A 23052-nucleotide genomic window follows, 5' to 3' on the forward strand; every position below is an offset into this window, starting at 1 on the left:
TCACTGCCAAAGGGCCCTATAAATCCATCTGCGGCGCCGAGTCGCCCTGGCAAAGCCCCCGCGTCCGCGCGTCCGGCTCCGCGCTCCCCTCTGCCCGCGGGTGCGGCGCCCCCCGCGCCTCGCCCAGCCCCGCGACCCCGCCCGCCCAGCCCCGCCGGCGCCCGGGGAGCCGGGCAGGCCCAGCCGGGGCAGCCGGAGCGGGCGCTCCCCGGCACCGGCCCGGCCTCCCGCTACGCTCCCGGCTTGGATCTAAGCTTTCGCCGCGACGGGACCCCCCGATCTGGAGGAGGAAGCCTCGCTGCTGCTGCCGCCACCAGCTCTACAAATCCCAGCGCCGACCTCTTGATTCCCCTAGCAGGCTGAGGGGGGTGGTTTGATTTTTCTTTTTTTTTTAAATTTTTATTTTTCCCTCCCCTCCTCAGCTGTGGTGGTTTTTTTTCTTTTTTTTTTTTTTTTCTTTTTTTTTTTTTTTCTCTTCCCGCCGTTGCGTGCGTGTCCGAGCGGTGCGCGGCTCCCCGCGGTGCTGGACCAGCTGGCGTTACAGGAGCCCTGATGTCTTCATCTGACTCCCCGCAGTTGTTGATGGAGTGTCTTTCTCAGGTTTCCAGGCAGGGTCCCAAGAGCAGCACCCAGCGCCAGCTCCCGCTGCCAGGCGGCGCTCCCCGCGGCTCGGGCCGCTCCCGCCGCTGCTGAGCGGCTCCGGGGCCGGAGCGGGCAGAGACCCCCGCGGCGCCGCTCCAGCCGCGGCCACAGCACCTGCGGCGGCGGCGGGGGAGGCCGCCGGCGCTTCTGCTGGCGGCTGCCCTCGGCCTCCATCCAGACTTGCGACCTTGCCCCCCCCCCCCTCCCCGCGCACAGAGGGTCCTGGCGGTCGGACCCCGACCCGGCCCACATGCAGCGCCCGTCCGGCCGCTCGGCTCCCCGGCGTTGATGTCCGTCTCGGGTCCGGCGAGACCAGCTCCGAGGTGAGGGCGAGGCGGGGGCCGGGGCGGGCACCCTCCCCTCCGCGGGGGCACAGGGCCGGGCACGGAGCCGACCGGGGCCCTCCGCCTTCGCACCTCGCCGGGGCCGGGTCCCCCCGGGCCGGACCGAGCCCTGTGCCGGCGGCCGGGCCGGGCCGAAGCGGTCTGGGGGCAGCTGTCATCGCCGGGCGGCGGGCATCGGGTGCGTGCCGTGTCTGGCTCCGACCGGGGAGCGAGGAGGCGAGGAGGAACGGGGAGAGGGAAGGGCGAGGGGGAAGAGAAGGGACAGGGGAGAAGAGAAGGGAAAGGAGAAGGGGGACGAGGAATAGGAAGAGAAAGAAAAGGAAAAACGGAGGAGGAGAGGGAAACAGGAAGGAGAAAAACGAGAAGGAAAGGGGAGGGAAAGGGAGAGGAACGTGAAGGGGAGGTGAAAACAGAGGAAAGGGGAAAGAAAAAAGGGAAGGAGAAAGGAAATATTGAAACAAGGGGAAAGGGAGATGGGAAGAGAGGTGGAAAAGGAAAAGAGAAAGGGAAAGGGGAAAGGAAGGCAGAAAGGAAGATGGTGGGAAAAGGAAAGGTGGGAAGTGAAGAGGAAAGGAAAGAGAAAAGGGGCGAAAAATGAAAAAGAGGAAAAGAGAGGACAGGAAAGGGGAAGGAGGGAGAAAAAAGAAGAAACGGAAAAGGAAAGAGAAGAAGGGAAAGAGAAGAGGAGAGGGGAAGGAGAAGAGAGGGAAAGGGAAAGGAAGGTTTGCCTGTAGCACAACAAATCTGTTCAGCCCTGCACCCCAGATCAGCCCGGTCTGCCCTGGCCCATCCCAGGGACAGGTGCCCTGTCACCACCCGGGTGCTGGAGGAGGAGAAGCACAAGGTGACCTGGCTGCCAGCACAGGGACACGGTCACACTCCCACATCCCTGGGTGCAGGCTCCTGGGACCTGCCTGCCTGCATCCCCCAGAGCAGCTCACTTGGGCGTAGAGGGGCTGGAGACCATCGTGCACCGCCCTCTCCCACACCTCTTGCTGGGGAGAGCCCCCTTCCCTCACTCTGGTAGGCAATGGGGGTGAGAGGCTGATCGGGGGTGTGAGGCTGCTCAGCTTTGTCTCAGGGGTGGCAGGGAGGTGGCAGGACTGGGGGAGCGCAGCTGCTGGGGGCTAACCCTGCCTCTCCTCTCTGCCAGGGGCCCGTGTTGGAAGGAGATCTAAGATGAAGTTATGGGATGTTGTGGCTGTCTGTGTGGTGCTGCTCAACACGGTCTCCACCTCGCCCCTGCCCACCGGTAAGACGCCTCCCGAGGGGCCCCCTTCAGTGGTAGAGGGGCCTGAAGATGATCTCTCCCCCATCAGCCTGCTGCCTCCCTATGCTGTGCACAGTGACTGTAAGAAACATTCCCCTTTGTAGCCACTGCTGTCTGTCTTGCTAATGCGTTCCCCTTTGCTCAGGCATCAGGGTGAGGAAAGGACCCCCCCACTCTCTGCCCTCACTTCTCCCCCAGGCATGGTCGCTGGCTCTGGTCTGGCTCTAGCAGCTCCCAGCCAAGTCACCCTCCAAAGCTTGGGGTTGGCAATTGCAGCGGCAATGCCCCCCCTTCCCCCCACCACCAGCCGTACCTTCCTGGCAGTCGTAAGGTCCCTTTGGTTGAAGAACCAGGGGAGATGGGAAAGGTAGTTGTATGCAGAGGAGCCAGGAGGTGTGTCAGGTACATACACCTCCCAGTGCAGGCACTGAAACTACTTCCCCACCACTTCAACCTCCTCTCCCTGCTCAGACCTGCCAATGCAATTATTCGCTGTCTGTAGTGGGCGCAAGTCCTGATGGAGATGGGACTTCATGTGGGAGGCACTGTACACATCCTGGAGTGCTGCTGAGTTTCATTAAATCCTCCTTTGGATCCTGATCCCAAAATTAGTGTGTCTGCATGGAAATTTACAGAAGAGTAGCGGTGGCAGGGTTAGGAGCTTGATGCAGAGCAATCCACATGAACCAGCTCACAGTAAGACAGCTTACAATCCAATGACAGATAATAATAATGCCTCGCTAATAATAGGTCTTCTACAATAGCAGATACAAGATTTTCACAGTGGTATGTGAATGTTACACTAACTCTGGTGGCTTTTTAAAGTCAGAGTTAATATGACTCAGTAAGAAGTCGCAAAATACTCACATGAACTGTGAGATGTTCACTTAGCAAAGGCACAGACACAGCTTGGAGGTTGCTCCATTTGCCCTTGCCTAGCCCTCTCTGTTTAGCTCATTGCAGGATGCAGACAGTATCCAGTAATTGGGATTCATTTTTATCTCCATATGTGGAGGCATGTCCTTTCCCTGCGCCTGCCGCAGCTCCAGCCATGGGCAGCCCCGCTCTGGTTTCTCTGGGACCAGCCGGGCTAACGCAGCGTGGAGGTGCAAAGCAGGGAATCGTGTGCCGTGACTCCACTTTCGTCCCCTCCCCAACACCCATCTCCTCTTCCGCACACACATCTGTGCCCTTTCCCATTTAGTCTTCTCTCTTTCCTTTTCTTGCTTGTATTTCCCCCCTGCTGGAATCTTGCCTAGGCTGCCTCCTCTGCCCATCCCAGCCCAGGCTCCTGCTGCTCGCAGACCAGCAGCCCCTCTGATGTCCTTTCAGCTCCTCCATGCAGGAGGTTGGCCAGAAGTGCTTCGTCACAGGGCTCCAGCCTGCCATCGCATGCGGTGATCTTCTCCATGACAAGCCATGTGGCAGGATAGGTACTGTCCTATGAAAGGCAGTGATCGGCTTTTCAGGCCACTGTGCTGGTCCCCTCTGCACAGGCTTGCTGCAGTGCCAGTGGCAAGAAGAGCATTAGGGTAAAGCAGCACCAGTCAGTTTGTAGCTCTAGCAGGAGCTACAGAGTGGGAGAACATCAGTGCTCCATCTTCCCAGGGTGATAGTATTTGTATGATGCCTGCTTTTATCTTGAAACTTACTTCTGGGAATACGGTTCGGGTGAGCTGTTTCCTCCACAGAAGCTTGAGGGGACAGGCAGCAGCAGCGGTCTTGTCTGTTCCTAGTGTCCAAAACTTCTCATTGTTGCCTCTGTTTTTCCTGTGGATTGGGTGAACAAGAAGTGAGAAGAAAGACAACCTGTGTTTTACCTGAGCTGTGGTAGTATCAAGAGACAGCCTGTTCCAGATGTCTTTATTTCCAGGGTACAAATGTAGGCTTTGCCAAGCAGAGCTGGGTCCCTGGTTATTGCCCAGGATAGTCGTTTGAGAAAAGGCTGATAGTTTGATCTCAATCTCTGAACCCTGCAGATCACAAGTAGATGGGCCTCGCTGCAAGGGGAAAGTAAGCAGTGCTGTTCTTCACAACAGAAATAGGGGAAAAGCCTTGGAGTTCCTGTGGTCTTTGTATGGCAGCAGTTTATGTAGCACCCATGCCCAAAAGTCAGAAACTCCACTCCGCTACAAGTCAGATGAGTCAGGGGAGACCTGCAGAAGGATGGCTGTAAGAAAGCAGTGAAATACTTTGATCCACGTTTTTAGTTGATTTAAACATGTGTGCTGTCTGGAGAACAGTCTGCAAACACAGAGCCCATAAGGCTGATCCTGCCCAGGCACATTGCTGCCTTCCCACCGCAGCAGCACTTTGTCCGATTTACCGCTGTCAGTGTCTTTGACATACTTGTTACTCTCTGCTTGCCATTTGGTGGCACACACCCTTCAGCACAAAGATACACAGCGATTTACACAGGAGTCGTCACATCTACACCATGTAGACTTCCTTCTCCTCTTCGAGGTTTCTCTTACAAGCAGAAGGCAATGTGCCATGAGCATGCAGGCGTGCTTGCAGCTCCCCAGCTCACCTGCTGGTGGACCCGCTGTGTATTAATATCTCTGTGGATACCGTTGGTCAGCTGCTTAGCTGAGGGCCTTTGCAGGGCGCAGCTCACAAAGCAGTGGGAGCACTGTCATTGCCCACGTTGACTTATCTGTGTAGGGAGTGTGTGGGTGCTGAGCAGGACTGGGTGCTGTGTGCATTCAAAGAGGGGTGCACTGCTCTCCTCCAGAGTGATCCCCCCATGCAGGCTGGGCTGGGGAGTAGCAGTTGCGCTCCAGGGTTCTTACTCCGGAGAGTTTGGGTCTCCTACAGTGCCTGCAGCAGGGGTTAGGAGAGTTGCGAGATCAAGTCCTGCTCCTAAAGGCAGGCCAAACACCTTGCTGGAGCACAAATCTGTTTTCCCAGGCCCTTGAAACCTTTTTGTATTCTCATTGCTTGGGATTGCTTTCTCTGCAAAGAGTGCTCTGAGGTCACCTGATGTTACCCCATCCCTTTCAGACTGGCTCGAAACCTTCCTTCGTTCCAGCCTACAGACAAGGTCCTAACCTCCTGGGCTGATCAGGTGTAATGTGCTGACCTTTGCTGTTCAGGGCAGTAATTAGAGATGGCAGAGAGTGTTGGCAATTGCAGTCTTCTGCATTTTTTAGTGGACTGGAGGCTGGAGTGAGAGTAGCCCCCATAAATGCAGTGCATTTGAGATGAATCCGGTGTTCATAGGTGTTTTAGGCATCAGTGTCCATGGGATAGCTTATTCCACACAAGAGTAGCTGTAGAGTTTGTAAGGTTAGAAAACCCTTTCTTTGTTTCCTTCATGCTACAGTCTGCTGGGAGAAGGACACAATTAGCTTAAACAGCAACTTCGAACAGAGCAAATACAAACTGAATTATTATAAACTAAATACTAAGTCAGCAACTTCAGAAGCGTGACAGTGCAGAGGGAGCCAAACACGTGGTTTGACTTACATGCATTTCCCAGTGAATACATTTTGTAACTGCTTGCTGCTGTATGGCCATAATCAACATGTATGTGAGGACTGGAGTATCCTAAGATCCAGGATATGATATATCGTGTCTTCATCAAGTCAGCATCTTTAGTAAGAACTAGTGGTAAGCATGTAGAATTAAATGAAAAATTTCACCATGGACTTTTCCCTCCTAATAGGAGGAAAAGGTGGGTTTTTGCGTTAAAATGTCTGAGTTGCTCTGCGGCCACTGGATGGTCATTTGTTAGTGGAGTTCCTTTGGTATGTTTGTTGTGCTGTAACACACCGTGGTATGTGTAAGTTATACCTCTGTTAAAAATTCTTCATACCCCTGCTAAGGGGTATTTCATGTTAAGTTACTGTATTTAGCTGCAACATTACCAACCAATACGGAAAGTATCTAGAATAAACAGTGATATTATAGGTCTCTTTAAGGCAAAACCAGTATTAAATTATATTTCAAACTGAATGCATTTCCTTCTGTACAATATTAGGCACGTTCAGTGTTAGGAACCAGAACTCTCATGTTTTTGTCCAGGATTTCCTGTTCAGCATACCTACAGTGTGGCATAGGCGCTTTAGTCTAAGACTCCCAGAAGCTACAGAGGTAACCTGCCCATGCACAGTAAATCCAAAGCGTGGGAGAGGTGTCTGCCGCACTGAGCAGGTGCCACACTGCGTCATTTGATCTGTGTGTATCCAGTATAGCCACTGCATCCAGACAGTGTCAGACCAAGTGTGCCTGTGTCCCTGGGCCAGCATATATAACGGCACACCCAGGTTATTTAGGCGTTTAGAAATTCAAAGCATTTGAGTTTGCCCATTCACGGGCACAATTCTAGAAAAAGACCAGGACAGTTCTTGTTAAATGCAGATGCATGTAGCCCTAGAAGCTGATTTTTCTGCAGTCTCAGGTGTAAATACTGAATATACTCCTGTGAAGGGTATTCTGGGGCTTAAGGAGGAAGGGACCAAAATGCAAGAGAATACGGTTTTATTCTCATTAGCCTTTGTTTAAAGTTTTATGTTTTTGCTGCTTTTCGATTTAGGGACCTCAGCAATTTCCCAGTGGAAATGTGGATCCTTTTAGATGTTTTGCAGGTGTGGGTTGTTAGATAACATATCTGACCATGCTTTTCTTGGTCACCTTTCATACGCCTCTTCAAATTATTTTAGAAATCCTTGTGTTCAGGGTCTGCAGATGACAGACTGCAAAACCCTTCTTGAAAGGCTGAAGAGTTCAGCTGTGTAGTCACTGTTGAATTGATAGGGGAGGCATTATTTGTCCACTAGAGGAGGATCCTCAGATTGATAGGTTGTAATGTCTTTGGAAATTGCACTGTTCCTGATTAGGACTCCATAAAGCAGGTTTAAAATACTTGAAGTTACAGAGGCTGAGAGAAGCCATTGGGGTCATCGGGTTCCATCCCCCACAACTGCAGATGATCAGGGATCAACATCTAGTGCAAATATGCAGTCTTCATTCCCCAAGCACACTATCAAGCAACTGCAACTTAAAACTTACAGTGCACAGGCCAAACCCCACATAACTACACTTGTTGTGGATTCTTATGCTTCTGAGATAATAAGTTAATCACAAGCAATAAATGAGGAATACTAAATATTGCAGCATAACCATGTTCAGGATCATCAGACATCTAAGTAGGCCACTGCCACATTAGTGCTGGTAGAGTGGTTGACACTGCAGAATGGTCATTTTTGACAAAACCAGCTGTAGTTTTTGATGAAGTAATATTTGGTAAGGGGAACCAAAGGAAAGATTTCAATGTTTCTTGGAAATCCAGGCCTGATTACAGTGAAAAAAGGAAATAGAATCAAGAAGATTTATTTGAGACAGGTACAAACAAAGCATTAAGACATAAAATATACATTAGAGTACGTCTGTTTTTAAAATCAAGGACGGAAATTTAATTATGTGAGGCATTTCAAACATCAACATTCTTTTTAAGGGATAAAGCCACATTGTATGACTTAGCAGATATTTAGGCTGTATGTATTGGTACAGCACTTAAACTGAAACCTGCAGGTGCATTTCTTTGAAGTCAGTGAGACTTGTACAAATGCTTTAATGATTATTGAATAGGAATAGTCTTCAAAAGAAGGAAACACTGAAATCAAAATACTTGTTTTCCTGCATCGGGGCCAGACATTGTTACAGCAGTATGCCAAAACTTCTCAGGTGGCCACATTTTTAGCAATAAGCTGGTCATATCCTCTTTAACTAACAAGATACTTACAAACATCTGGACTACCTCTGCTCCCATCCTAAGCATGCAAGATTTCTTTGGCAAAAACAGCTATTACTCAATTTCTGACAGGGAGGTGTAGATCCAGCGTAGTGGCTGGGAAGGAGTTCGCTCTTCTGAGCACACACCAGTGCTGTCTGGCAGCCCATGGCCCATGCATCCCACATGAGACCTGCAGCAGAGTAGGTAGCACCTCCCTACAGCCAGGGACTGACTATTACAATAATGTTTTCCAAATGGTAATATTAAAACTTTTCATATAATTCCTATTGTAAGCACATTGAAATACAAGTAGTGAAAGGCAACAGTGGAAGAACACGTATTATTTATAGGTCAGATCAAAATCTGATAGCAGCAGAGATTGCCACCCGAGGAGCATCAGCCATGGTTTTGCCTGGCTGGCTCTGCTTTACTGCCCCCAGGGAAGAGACTGGGGTAGGGTCCCTTCCTGCTGCTTTGCTGCCTGTGTTTGTTCCTTGGGAACACCCCTAAAACCCAACAGGAGCTGCAGTGTAAGAGCACAGGGGGCCCAGGAACAGTTGCTGTTACATATTTAGGAATGCTGTTCCTATTCAGTGAGCTGGCACTAAAGTGGGGCTGGGTGACCTATGTCGAGTTTTACTGATGTCGTATGAGGGCTGAGCTGGATCACTTCTGCACCAGGGATACTAAAGATAATTTCTTTTTATTACCAACATTGTATTTCCTCCACTGTATCTGTATTGCGTCCATTAAAGTCTCAGTGCTGTGCCTGTTAGCTGGCTGCACGCATTCTTGCTAATACTGGTCACAGGTTTTGGGTCCCACTCATACATTCTCATTTGAGGCTCTCAGAGGGTTGGGACAGAACAAAATATTAAGCATAAACCCAGGTTTTTACTGGGAAGCTGGATAGTTACTTAGCATTGTATGGATTTGGATGGGTACGAGGCCTTAGTGAAGAGACAACAGGCCAGTATGTGCCTTGCACAGGTTTGGCTCCTGCTCCAGCTCTGGCTTCAGGCAGGGCACTGCCACTTCTTCTTTTTTCCCCTTTTACACTCTTTATATCGTAACTTCTTCAGATGCAGAGTCTGCCTCGTGGGTGCTCGAGTGCCCACACAGCCCTGTACAATAAGGCCCTAGTGCAGATGGGCTCCTCGCAGCTGCTGCAGGAACTGTCGCAACACCTCAAGAGCAACCGCTGAAAAGCTGTCTGCTCCTCAGTGCCTCAAAGATGGATTTTCAAAGCTCTGTATCAGAGGCAAGGCCACATCCTCCTGCTGCTCCTTTGCTGCTTGACTGCCAGGTGAGACACTCCTTTGCCCACCCCAGAGAGGCCAGAAGAGGGGCCCAGCCCCAGGTGCCTGCCCAGAGTTGGACAGGATCTTGTGAACAACCCCGCCCGGACCAGATGAAGAACCAAGAAATTGTCATGGACAGGTCAGCTTGCAAGGCAGCTTCCTTTACTTCACCCAGTTCATCTGACCTTGCTGTTTCCCCCTGCTCTCAGGGAGTTCCCCCAGCTGGCAGAAATTATCATGGTCCTGTTGTTTCTCCCCTTCCTTCTTCTGGTGGGAACCAGCATTTCATACCTGTGAGAAAGAATGCAGAGGATGTGAGGGGAGGCACTGCCAAGCGTGGCAGTGTGAAAATACAAAGTCCTCTGCAGATTTGCCGTTCTGACCAACACATGGGAAGCAGCAAGGTTAGCTAGTGAGCTACAAACACAAACTTGGCTGCCCCATCAGGAGTAAACACACCAGAAAGGTGAACCCTGTGCCTTTCTCCAGTGCTGTCTTATCATACCTGACTGGTATGCGTGGCCCTAGAGTCATCCTCCAGGTTACTGAGCACTTTACTTTGATGAGAGACAAGTGACACTGATGAGAGGCTCCATTTCTAAGGGCTGTCTGAGTCGGGGGCAAGGACACAGCATGTCCTGGGAGCTGGTGAGGCAGGGAGTGAGGTAGTGAACCAGAACTGTGTTAAACATTTAAAGATGAGCTGACCCTGGTGTGTTTGATGCTCTATTTCCTAATGGACACAACGGATGGGTTTCCATTTCACTTTTAGCCCCATGAATTTTCATGCAAGGCATGAAAGCAAAGTTATACCTCAGAGAGGTGATATTTTAATTGTTTAAATCCTGAAAACCTTTCAGCATAACTGGTTTTAACACCTGCCTTTGCTTTGATGCCTGCACGATAGGCTTTGTTTTTCATGAAAAATAGTTCATTTTCAATAAAATAAATACTTTATCCCCACCACAGTTGGTGCTTTTTTACAAAGCATAATGATCACCACATTAGTAATTTTAACCTCACCAAGGTCACGCTTCCACAAACAGGTTACTCCGAGGGTCTACTAAAGTACATCTTTGTGGTGTGAGATGGAGGGATTCTGTGTTTGGTCGGGGCATGTCCACTGTAATAAGTACCTCAAAACACTACTGCAAAGGAGCTAAATACAAAAATAATTAATGAATAAATGGTATACCAGAGTAATCTTCATAAGCAACAACAAAAACGAGGATGATTTGTTGCAGTCACTGTTAGAGGCATATTAATTGGCTATTTCCCACTAGCAAATGATCTAAGAAGAAACATTTTTATGTGTATAACTTCAGAGGAAACTTAAAAAATAACGAGGTAAGAAAGGAAATTAAAATATTTTAGTTATGTAGGGCCCAGATTAAAGTACCAGACCTGTTTTTTAAAAGGGCTATTTGATCCTAACACAGATCTGGATCTTAATTTTCTAAATAATGCTTACCATTGTAATGAGCTGGATTAACTCCCTTGAATTTAAAACATACTTTAATCTAAAGTCTGAATGCTGCTGTTTGAACTTCTCTAATTGAAAGATAGCTGTGCTTAAGTGAAATATCCTGGTAATTTTATCAAATGTTTGGCCTGACATTTTGATGTAGCAGCTATACACTGCCACAAATGCATGCATAAAACCTCTACAGTGTGAAACAAAAGCCTAATTTTAGCATTTTTGGTATACCTTATGTGACTCCTATTACATCACAGTAACTCAGGATATGCAAAAATACCAAATGACGCTACAGTGATGTGATTACATTTTCCTGAGATGCGTATGAGACACTATTCAATAAAGTACAAAAAGTTTCAGTTTCAAGGAAAACCCCACTAATATAAATTAGTATTTTGCAATTAATAGAATGTAAGCTTTTCTTGTAAACCATTATAGACAGCATGGTCAGAAGAGACTGTAGTTAAATCCATAACCAGGCACCACAATGAGTAACTGGATTTTTTTCTCAAAAGCTGAAGATCCATCTGTTCCCACTGAAATCAATTTGTGGTCAGGTACAAACTGAGGGTTTCTTGTTCTACCATGCTGGGTTACTGCCGCTGCGGGGGACTATTTGGCTTTAAGATAGGTCTGTTGCTAGTGAAATCAAAGGAGTAGTTTTACAAAATGTAATTGTGATCACTTTTGAACAGACAGAAATAAATCGTCCATTTTTCTTTAGTGGAGGCTGTTTTCTTGAGAATGTGATGAGTTTGATTTGGATAGTCATTTAGACCTATTTTATGTAGAAGTCTGTCTGAACACTGTATAATTTATTCTTCTAAAAAGTGCAGGGATCAGATCCTGGTCCTGCTGGCACACGGTGTCTCTAATTAACTGGAAATGCAAAGGCAGGCTTGGTGCAGGGGGTTGCAGTGGGGAAGATGCCTGGAGGAAGGCATGTTTCCCTGCATGCCCAAAGCAGAGCTCCAGGGTGGCTTTCTGAGGAGGCCGGTGGGGAGCACCATGGGTATTCGGCTGCAGGATCCTGCACCCATACGCGCTGCCAGCTCTTGTAGTGCCCAGGAGACAGGGACTATGCTCAGGGGCGGGCAGGTCAAAACTTCAGGTTCCAGAGAGCAGCAGTGAGGCAAGAATTTCAGTTTGCATTCAAGAGAGACATTCCTAACTGAGCGATTGGATCAAAACTATGATCTGAGGGTGCCCTAAGGTTCAGAAAGCAAGCGAACAGCTTGCAAACAGCAAGCAGAAGATGTGGATATTCTTGATTTTTTAATTAGTATTTTAAATGAGTCTCATTTCTTGTTTGACTCCTGGAGTTCTGGACATTTGGTGTTCACCAACTCTGCCCCCAGCCTGGTCACTCTTATAGATTCCCATGTGCACCAGTCCTGTGGTGTCTCATTCTTTCCTTCTTGCTTTTTTATTAATTTTCTGGTCATGTGAAAAACTCCTGACAGATCAAGAGCCCTGGTTCAGCAGGACATGGGAGACAGAAGGTGCCCAGAGGCAGACGGGCACATGGGCTGCCATCCATTCCCCCCGCTGTTGATACTCCAGCACTAGAAAGCAGACTCATGCTCTGGTTGCCACAAGAGGAAAAGTCTCTGCTTGTTTCTGCCTGGGTGTTCACATTCTTGGCATGGCACTGAAAGAGGGCACATGGAAGGGAGCTGCAGGAGCACAAGGTGAGCGGGAGCAGGACACACATGCTGGCCACAGCTCCCGCAGGCAGCACTGCCTGCTCCACGCTCCTGCCGGCGGGGTGCTGCGGAGGCGGCGCAAAAACGCGCGCACGTGCCCACATGCAGACTGCCTTCAAGGCGTTTCCCCAGGGAGTTGGATGGTCAGAAGACAGCTTTCAGAAACATGACATAAAACCCAAACGAAACCTCATGACTTTGTGCCAGTCTTGTGACTGTTCATGGCACAATAGTCTAGATGGTGGGGCTCAGCCTGTCACACTGCCCCAGTGGGGTCTCTCAGCCTTTTTCCCACACTGTGAATGAGATACATAGAGGGCCCAGGATGAGGGAGGATTTTACATTTCCAGGACTTACAGTCCTTTCCCTCAGGAAACATCTGCTTTGAGGTGCATCACATGTGTGAGCCAACATTTGCAAACCTATTTTGAGCACATGCTGTTGTGGGCTATCACATCCTGTCCTATCCTGTCTTGTCCCATCCCGTGCCATCCCATCCCATCCCGTGCCATCCCATCCTGTGCCATCGCATCCCATCCCATCCCACCTCATCCCATCCTGTCCTATCCTAGGTGGCTTTGGATTTTTAAATTCTAATTCCTTCACACCCTGGAGCCTGGGACCAGAGACGACTGCTCAGAGCTCTTTACTGCTTTTATTGCCATAGTATCTGAGCATTTTCTGCTGGCAGTTTGTACAGTATGACAGGCATCTGTCATGTGTTTGTTCTCTCAGCTTTTCCACCAGAAGGCAAGTGTTGTCAGTAAACCAGTTTGTTTTGAAAAAAGTATGTGTGTATAATTAGATACATTTGTATGTGTGTATGTGTAAATACAGCACACATATACACACATGCAAACTCTGTATGTTACAGGAAGGGATAATAATATGTGCTTCTCCCAGGGTGTGAAATCTCCACAGAAAGCTCTGTCAAATCAGTGCAGTCCATGCAGTATTAGAGAAGCAAGCTGCTGGGCTGTTGATGTTTATTCTGAGACTATAAACATTTTCTAAACAGTGTTGGAGACAGAGGGATAACTAAGTACCACTCAATCAAGTGACTTTTTTCAGGTTACAAACCAGCACTCTATGCCAAGGCAGCCCTTTGTGAGTCTGGTGGTATTCCTTGGCCATGCAGCTCAGCTCAGCACCCACTTCGCCCCCAGCAGCACTTACCACAGTGCGGAGACCAAAAAACTGCTTGGGACATGCTGGCTGTGGTGCAGAGAGGTCTTGGCATCCCTGCAGCACATCCACCAAGTGCCCATCAGGATGGGGTGGTCCTGCTGTCATTCTTCCCCACCTTCCCTTCTGTCCATTCATCTTTTGCAGTCTTTAGTCCTTGATCAATGGTTATTGCTTATTCATGTATGATGTCTGGTGGTAGCTTCCTTAGCACTTACCTCTAGTGCCTTGTTTCAGCCCGTCACACCTGGTGTTAATGCTGGCATTTCCACTTGGTTGCTCAGGGTCCTATTTCAGCAGCTTTCTACAGCATTTTGTTTCGGGCTCTCAGGCTTTGCACCCATGCATTGGACAGAGAATATCACTACTGAGTCATGACTGGCACCTTGGCATAGGCTGCTAAGTCAGCTCTCACTTTACTCCTGGCTGTCAAGGTTTCCTTCAAACCCCTATGAGCCACTCCTAGTGACTGTAGTCATGCTGATGACTATGCTTCATTAAGCAGCAGAAGAATAGCACCAAGCCACATCACAGAATCACAGATTCACATCGGATCGGTATGAGCCCCATTGCTTGGGCCCATGGTTCAGTGGTTGCTGGGTCCAGCTGCACTTGATGCAGTACTGAGCGCACACGCCCATGCCACCGAGTGTGTTGAAATGTGGCTTTGTGGGATGGTATAATATTCAGGGTTGTACCAGCGAGAGGCTGGCTGATGGGGGGGACTGGAGGTGTGCCTTGAACAGTGCTAGTTATGGAAGCAAACTTGGGATACATTTGCAGTTCAGTCGGAAGGTGCCAAAAAGAGCATCATTGCATTGATCATGACTAGTTTCGGGCTCCACAGTCAGAGGCTGTTGTTGTTTACAGCAACTTACAAGGACTCACTGAGTAGCCCAATAATGCAGCTGCCATTGTGTTAATGTGGTGTACCCACATAGCCACATAACAGCGTGTGTGTTTGTAGGTGGACAGACACAGACCAGGGTCACTAGGTCCAGTACATTTTTTCAAGGGGGACTCTGTGCCCACTGTTCCCACAGGTTTCATAATATCACCCATGTGCCTAGTCTCTTCCAGTGATGTAATCTCCGAATAGTGGAGATTACTACAAGGGTCCTCTCGATAGATTTGGATATCTGCTTGGTATATTTTCCAATCCCCTGGGCTGAAGGGAAAGTCCACCCTGGAAAGAGAAAATTGGCATTCATCATACTCATAGTGCTGGCATCCCTCCCAGCGGGTCTCCCGAATGGCCTGATGTTGCAATAGGGAATGAGCTGAGCAGGGATCCCTGCTCCATTAGACATATCGGCCACACATACCTCATCCCAGGTTACAGCTTGGAGTGCTTCACGCATGGTTAGTGTTAGAGACCCAGTGAGATCAGCAGGATCAGTCATGCTGCTAATACCCCATTTTCTGGTTGTAGCAAGTCCATGTGTGTAGGTAGGGCTCCTCTAGTTGGATACACTGTTGGTTTGATTACTTGATCTACTTTTTGCCCTACTGCTTCTACCTTCTGCAGTGTTGACACCCCATACCTGTGTTAGGAGTGTTGCATAGGGCTCTTCTATTGTGTCTTTCCTCCACCTTAAGTATCATAGGCCACTCACAGCACAGAAGGCTCTCAGCAACATTAGCTCCCTTGGTGCAGTTGGGGTAGTGATCACGCATGAACCAGGATAAATGTCAGCATGGGCTCCAAGCAGGGACACAGTCCACAACATGGACCTTTCCTCCTCTGACCTCGGTGCCAGGGAAGGTCATGGAGCAGGTCATCTTGAGGGCCATTAAAAGTCATATAATAGACAACCAGGGGATCAGGCCTAGTCAGCATGGGTTTATGAAAGGCAGGTCCTGCCTGACAAACCTGATCTCCTTCTATGACAAAATGACCCAACTATTGGACGAGGGAAAAGCTGTCGATATTATCTACCTGGATTTTTGAAAAGCATTCGACACAGTTCCCCATAGAATTCTCATAGAAAGACTGGCTGCTCATGGCCTGGATGAGCGAACGGTCTGCTGGGTCAAGCACTGGCTGGATGGACGGTCCCAGAGAGTGGTGGTCAATGGAGCTAAATCAAGCTGGCGACTGGTCACAAGTGGTGTTCCTCAGGGCTCGGTGTTGGGACCATTTCTGTTCAACATCTTTATTGATGATCTTGGTAAGGACATAGAGTGTATCATCAGTAAGTTTGCAGATGACACCAAGTTAAGCGGGAGTGTCGATCTGCATGAAGATAGGGAGGCACTACAGAGAGACTTGGATAGATTGGATCGGTGGGCCAACGTTAACGGGATGAGCTTCCACAAGGCCAAGTGCCAGGTCCTGCACTTGGGCCACAACAACCCCTTGCATCGCTACAGGCTTGGGGAGGTGTGGCTGGAGAGCTGTGTGGAAGAGAAGGATCTGGGGGTTCTAATTGACAAGCAGCTGAACATGAGCCAGCAGTGTGCACAGGTGGCCAAGAAAGCCAATGGCATCCTGGCTTGTATTAGAAATAGTGTGACCAGCAGAAGTAGGGAGGTGATAGTCCCCCTGTACTCTGCACTGGTGAGGCCACACCTGGAGTGTTGTGTCCAGTTTTGGGCACCTCAATACGAGAGAGATATTGAGGTGCTGGAACGAGTGCAGAGGAGGGCAACGAAGCTGGTGAAGGGCCTGGAGAATAAATCCTATGAGGAGCGATTGAAGGAGCTGGGACTGTTTAGTTTGAGGAAGAGAAGGCTGAGGGGAGACCTCATCACTCTCTACAGCTACCTGAAAGGACATTGTAGAGAGGTTTGTGCTGGTCTCTTCTCACAGGTGATTAGTGACAGAAAAAGAGGGAATGGCTTTAAACTCCAACAGGGGAGGTTCAGACTGGACATTAGGAAAAAATTTTTCACAGAAAGGGTGGTCAGACAGTGGAATAGGCTGCCCAGGGAGGTGGTGGAGTCACCATCCCTGGATGTGTTTAAGGGGTGTTTAGATGAGATGTTGGAGGATATGGTGTAGGGGAGAACTTTGTGGAGTAGGGCTGATGGTTGGACTCAGTGATCCTAAGGGTCTTTTCCAACCTGAATGATTCTATGATTCAATGATTCTATGATTCCTCTTTATCTACCCTCCAGGGCATACATGGATTGGCTTGTGCAGCACAGTGCTTGAATCCTATAACTGTTGATTAATATTTAACCACAGTAGACTCCTGCGTATAGCACTGTCACAGGGGTAGGTGATACTTTTGCACCTGAATTGCCAGCAGTTTAAAAATTGTGTGCCTACTTGGGTAGTTATCTCTTCAGGTAATACACAGTTTTGTTTCTCCCTTCTTAAGTGGGGGACACTTACTCCCCTGGCTGCACTGGCAGTGTACCAGGCTTGGGATAAGTATGAGGCTGAAGGTTGCAGACAAGAATGTCCATGTATAGGTTGGGTTTCCTTGTAACAGTCTTCTGTCCACTTCATGATAATTGACCATTGCATGAATTTCATTAAGCCCTAGTATGCTTCCCTGATGGTTGTATTTCACTGTCCATAGCCAACATCTCATTGTGTCATACTGTTGCTACAAGGGTTGAGCCAGGAGTGTGTGACAGATGTGCGAGCTGGGGTATTCACAGTAGAATGAGAGGGGTAATTTGAAGGTGAGAATGGAGAATGGCACAGCTAGAACCATTGCCTCAGGGCCACATCCCTTACTGGGTTATAAGCTAAGAAACATAGTTTCTGTGCAAGAAACCTAGAAACCACCTAATCCCACCGCAATGAATGCCTCCTGCCAAACCCCTCTCCATCTGTATCCATGACAGAGCCAAACTTTACTTCACGTGAGTTATCTTGCTTGACTGAGTCTATAGCAAGGTGTCTACCCCTTCTTGCTTTTAAGGAATGCAGTCCACCCATCACCTTGACCTGGACCTTGCTCAGTAGGGCAGTATTCATATGGGTAGGCAGACCAGCCTGCCCTGCAACAGAGCTGGGTGGTGCATCCAATGGACACCTATCCAAGCTACCCCTCTCCAGTAGGTATGGCTCATAGTGGGTATTTGGGTACCTGCTACAGAGGTAATGATGGAGGAGTGCAAGAAGGGTGAACTTACCATTGGTGTCACAGGAATATGGGGCTTGGTGCAGGGTCCTGCCTTGTTCGGGTCCCATATAGCTGTATAGATAGCAGCCATCCCTCCTTCATGTCTTTTGATAGTCAATGGTCTGTGAGATTGTTGCCTTTAGCATGCATATTTGTAAAAAAAAGTGTAATTCACTTTTCCCAGTCCCAAACTCTGCAGTTTATAGGATCCTGCTTCCCATGTGCCACTCTCATTATGAGAAGGTACAAGATTGCCTGCCTTCATTACTCTTTTCCCAGTCTATACTGTTTTACTGGAGCTATCGATGAAAAACCGTATGCTTCTGATCCATCACTGTTTTGTCATGGAGGCGAGCCTCTAGGATGTGGCTGCTTTGGGGAGGGGTCCGTGTCCCTGCTTACATGCAGATGCACTGTGTTTCAACAGGTTTTTGCACTAATAGAGTAAAGATCCTTCTGCCTGCATCTCCTTTGTATTTGGTGCTTCTGCTGAGGATGTGAAGGTGCACCTTTGCTAGGCAATGTTTTCCTCTCCTCTGTTAACAGAGTCCATGCCACCATGTGTGGGCTGGGTACATGTGCTGCCTGGTCTCCCACCAGGGTTCCTGGCTGTTGCAGTGCTCATTAGGGAAATGTGGCGCTGAGCCTTTGCCTAAGGAGCTGTTCCTATCTCAGCACCTGACCGGCTGAGAGCCTTTATGGCTCAGTGGATGTACCAACCCCCTGGCCAGGTGCAATGCTTTGGGTATTGCCTTTCCCAATATTTGCAGTTCCTGGGAGATTTGTAGGAGTCCTTCTGGAGATGGAGCTCCCATACATGCAGGGCCAGGTGCGCAACACTGGTCTGTTATGTGGGTGGGCACTTAGAAGTTAAGTACAGAAAGAATCATCCTCTTAGGTCTTACTGCAAAGGAAGTGAGTTCTCAAGTCTTGGTTTTTGGCACAATGAATGAGGGAAAAAAAAAAGTCAATACTGCAATGTAGTTTATGTGTTTAAGAGACAATCATTAATAATACAACATAAGGACACCACACAGGCTTCTGACAGCCTGACCCTCCATTAAATCATTGAATTCACTAAAGCAGATCACACTGAGGGATTTAGTCCATGGGAAGTTTAAAGATTTCAAAATATTTTTTTTTTCCAAATCATGCTGAAAAGCTGAAATCTGAGAACATTTCAGAACACATTCAATTTCACCATTATTGTAGAGGTTCATTCTGCTAGTATCAAAACATTTCATTGACTTCAACATTTGATTTACTTGAATAGTTCATCACTGGTAGAGCATATATCAAGTGAAAAACGAAATAGGTATTTGAACTTCATAAAAAATGTGTTAATATTTCCCTTGAAAATTAACATAATACTTCTGACCTATTTCTATTCTGTCTAATCAGCATCTTGTGATACAAAATACTTCCATGAGAAATTTTTCAAAAGCTCTGATAATACTAATTATCCCTTAGAAGCAGTAAAAAGGCGGGCATTCAGCCAGGAAGGATAGCTCATCCTGGTACCCCAGGAAATTCGTCTTTCTGTCATGCCCAAAAACCTTATCGATAGGTGGCTTTGGCAGTACTAACCGTTGTTGGTGTGAAAAGACAACAATTAATAATTATAATCACAAAACTGCTTTAAAGAAGCCTCATCCTTTTGCTGCTTTGCTGGGAGGAACTGGTGTAACCTTTCTATAGTAGCTTCCTCCACCCATTAACTAATATTTGTATCATGACATGCTTTTCCTTTCCTTGATTTTGACAGGGTTTATGCAATATTGAAAGATGTGCTGGAGTGCTACCAGGCATCAGCAGACACCTACAGAGATACATATATATCTCATTTATTTTTCCCCAAATCAGTTTCCATGATGATCTAAACCATTTCAAATTCTCCCTGATTTCTGAGGGTCCTGGGCACATGCACTGAAGTGATGGGCAGAGCAGCTTGCATGTGTCTAATGCTTTTGAGCCATGAATGGACAAACTTAATGACACCTGATGTGTGACAAAGCTTTTTTCTATCTTTCCCAAACAGCTAATATGCCAGAGGATTACCCAGATCAGTTTGATGAGGTAGTGGACTTTATTCAAGCCACCATTAAAAGACTGAGGAGGTCACCAGATAAACAGACTCCGATTTTTTCTAGGCGGGAGAGAAACCGACAAAATGCAGCCACAAACATAGAGAATTCCAGCAAAAAGGGAAGGAGGAGTCAAAAGGGCAAAAATCGAGGATGCGTCTTAACAGAAATACATTTAAATGTGACTGACTTGGATTTGGGATACGAAACCAAAGAAGAGCTAATTTTCCGGTATTGCAGTGGATCTTGTGATGCAGCTGAGACCACCTATGACAAAATTTTAAAAAACTTAACCAGAAAGAAAAAACTAGTCACTGACAAAGTGAGGCAAGCTTGTTGCAGACCCACAGCCTTTGATGATGATCTATCCTTTTTGGATGATAACCTGGTTTACCACATACTGAAAAAACATTCCGCAAAAAGGTGTGGATGTGTCTGACAGCTGCACGCCAGAGGCAGCGCCAGTTTTGCATTCCTGCCACGATGCAAAGAGAGGGACCAAGGTTCCTGGGGAAGCGTCTGCTCAGAACGGAGAAGAGAGGACCAAGAATGCAGAACAAGGGGTCATGAGAGCCCAGGGGCTGGGAGAAAGGCGGCATAGGAGGATGGAGGCTTTTGACATCCTATGGGAAAGTAGATAAAAGCTCAGGTGGAGATGCCGATGACTGGACGGTGTGCACGCTCTCTTTCCCATCTGACACAGTCCACCGTCAGTGAGACTCAGATCCATGAGGAATGTGCTTAAAAACACAACCCTGCCATACCATGCTGTGTTGTAGTTATACCATCTGTGCCAGGAACCCTAGATGAGAAGTAGCTTAGGAGTACCTTACTCATCCCATGTGCCCTCAGCTTTACTGAAAGACATTGTGTTACTGCTCATTGAAGGGCGGTTGCTAAACACTTAGGACAACTTCTAAGCTATAATAAGATTAACCTCATAGTTAAGATGATATCGGGCAAATATTAGAATTCCCAGGCTCAAGTTCTCTAGGGCCAGTATTAACATGAAGCAAACCAGTTCCACTTCCTGTTTAAGTTTGGTTATCTCCAGCTCATGTTTCTTCAAAACAAGTGTAGGATTTCATTCTTCTGCTACCTGTGAAAACAAGTTGAGTTTTTAAGCACTTCTTCCTAGTATAGTAGGAGAAATAACAAGCCCGGTTCTACACAAAACGTGTGTTTCTTTAGGTTTACAGAGGACTAACATCACTTGCGTAACTACATTTCTATTTGGTCATTGTGAGTGAGCAGAGACTACTTGATGCAATGCATCCGTTCAGAGACATAAGTATACAGAAGATATTTATTGAGATTAAGTTATTGTTATTTATTATAGTTCAGTAATGAGTCTCCTTTCCTTATTTATTAAAGTTTCTTTTTGAAGGTGCCAAAGTAGATGGTGCTTGGAAGATACAGAGAGACAATGAAGTTGGGAACAACGGTCCATACTTTTGATTGAAAGTGTTAACTTGAATGCAAAAAATCACTTACTTTACCTTTTTTTTTCTTTTAAACAAAATCCTGATTACATCACAAAATGTAGTGCCGAAGCCTGCAGCCCTTCCTCCTGTTCACCACTACTTTTGAAAATTACTGCACTCATACATGTGCAGGAACAGCAATGGCTCTGAATGAGTGAGGGTCACAGGACTTGGCTCAACATCAGTGATTTGTTAGAAAAACTAATTCTAGTTATATTTTAAGTGTAGCCACATATTTTTCTCACACTTTTTGCCAACTGACCTCATATAACTATTGACAAATGGAAAATAATCACATTTAGCCTTATAATTTCTTGTTATATTTATTTAAGCTTCTCCTTCAGTATTTCCATATAGAAGAGGTTAAACCCCTCTTAATAGTTAGCCCTGGATTTAATATAGCCTGCAGGTAAACAACTGTGTTAAATAACCAAAGTGTTATGTATAATTTGCTGAAACCTTACAGGATTGTACCCATGCAGCAGAACAGTCTGAGTTTCCTTAGGATGAGGGAGGTTGTAAAGCAAAGGCGTTCATACCTGACCATTAATGCAAGCTGTCGTTCTGGAGACTTTTCTCCCGAAGGAGCAGCAGTGCAGGTCACTAGACATACCTGACAACCAGTGAAGCATCAACTCCCACAAAAACAACAGGAAGAAAAAAAATCTCTACCAAAACCCAAAACACAATGGTCCAGCCTTTTATCTCATGCATGCAATGGCTCTTCATTCTCATTTTGCTCTGAGTCCCTTGGGGTGCCACAGAAGAAGGGTGTAGAAGTCAAAAAAGTCCAGAACAGGCATAGAAAGATGTACCAGGTGTATGAAATATTATTCAGCCCCAACCTCTGTTGCTTTCCCATGCGGATGAAGGGCAGTCCCAGAGCCCACCCACAGGGTCCATTCTTACCCTCCACACGGGGCAGGGGTGGTACAGCTGATACCACCACCAGCAAAAATGCAAAAACCCTGCATTTTTGGGGCAGTAAAAGCCTGCTAAGCTGAGGGTCAGCTGTGCTTCTGGGTAGTTGACCAGCGGCAGCGCTCAGCGGTATGCTTTCACTTGCCCCAGTTGCTGAAAACTTGCCCCAAAGCATTTTCTGTGCAGCTTAAAGGGGATATAACTGAACAAATCACTTTGTTCAGAATACAAAAGGGTAAAGTTTGTGATTTTTTTTTTATTTTTTAGACCTTACTGAAGACAGGAGCATGCTTCTCTGGAGTTTTTTACTTCACCTGCGATTTATGTCTCAGTCATTTATGTTAAACAACCAAAGTTCTCTACAGACTTTATTTTTGTACAATATTCATTTTATAACTTTTTACAAAATAAAACTCATTTCTATTGTTACCTGGTTGTTGCTTGTGCTTCTTTCCCACTGTACCACTTCCAATTTACAGTATTGCCAGGTTCTCAACCCACATGGGACAATGCTGAAGAGCCAGCAAGTCCTCTATGCAATGGAGCTTTCCTCCCCTATTTTACCAGTGTCTTTAATGTGGATCAGAGATGTCTGCAGCTTCTTAGCAGAACATAGTATTAATGGGCCATTGCAATAAATGACTTGAAAATGCATGGTAATCAGTGACACAGTAATCAACCCAGTGGCAGGCTTGAAGTTTTGTTGCCCAAATAGTCCCTTGCACATCCGGGTCTGCAGTGGCTTCTTGATGGCCTTGGCTATACATGGCCACAATTCCACTTGGAGGGGATTTGCATTTTGCTTTGTTAACCCAGGCA

The 23052-nt window shown here is 47.3% G+C and overlaps 1 protein-coding gene across 1 annotated transcript; it reads left to right on the top strand.

The window, feature by feature from the left end:
• Positions 1-80: 80 nt before the first annotated feature.
• Positions 81-22660, top strand: GDNF (glial cell derived neurotrophic factor). The gene is made up of 3 exons (XM_074812394.1): positions 81-965; positions 2140-2337; positions 19783-22660. The coding sequence occupies exons 2-3, from the start codon at positions 2166-2168 to the stop codon at positions 20265-20267; spliced, it is 657 nt and encodes a 218-aa protein (XP_074668495.1). The 5' UTR covers positions 81-965; positions 2140-2165; the 3' UTR covers positions 20268-22660.
• Positions 22661-23052: the final 392 nt, after the last annotated feature.

Source organism: Strix aluco, chromosome Z (genome assembly GCF_031877795.1).
Source record: "Strix aluco isolate bStrAlu1 chromosome Z, bStrAlu1.hap1, whole genome shotgun sequence".
NCBI lineage: Eukaryota > Metazoa > Chordata > Aves > Strigiformes > Strigidae > Strix > Strix aluco.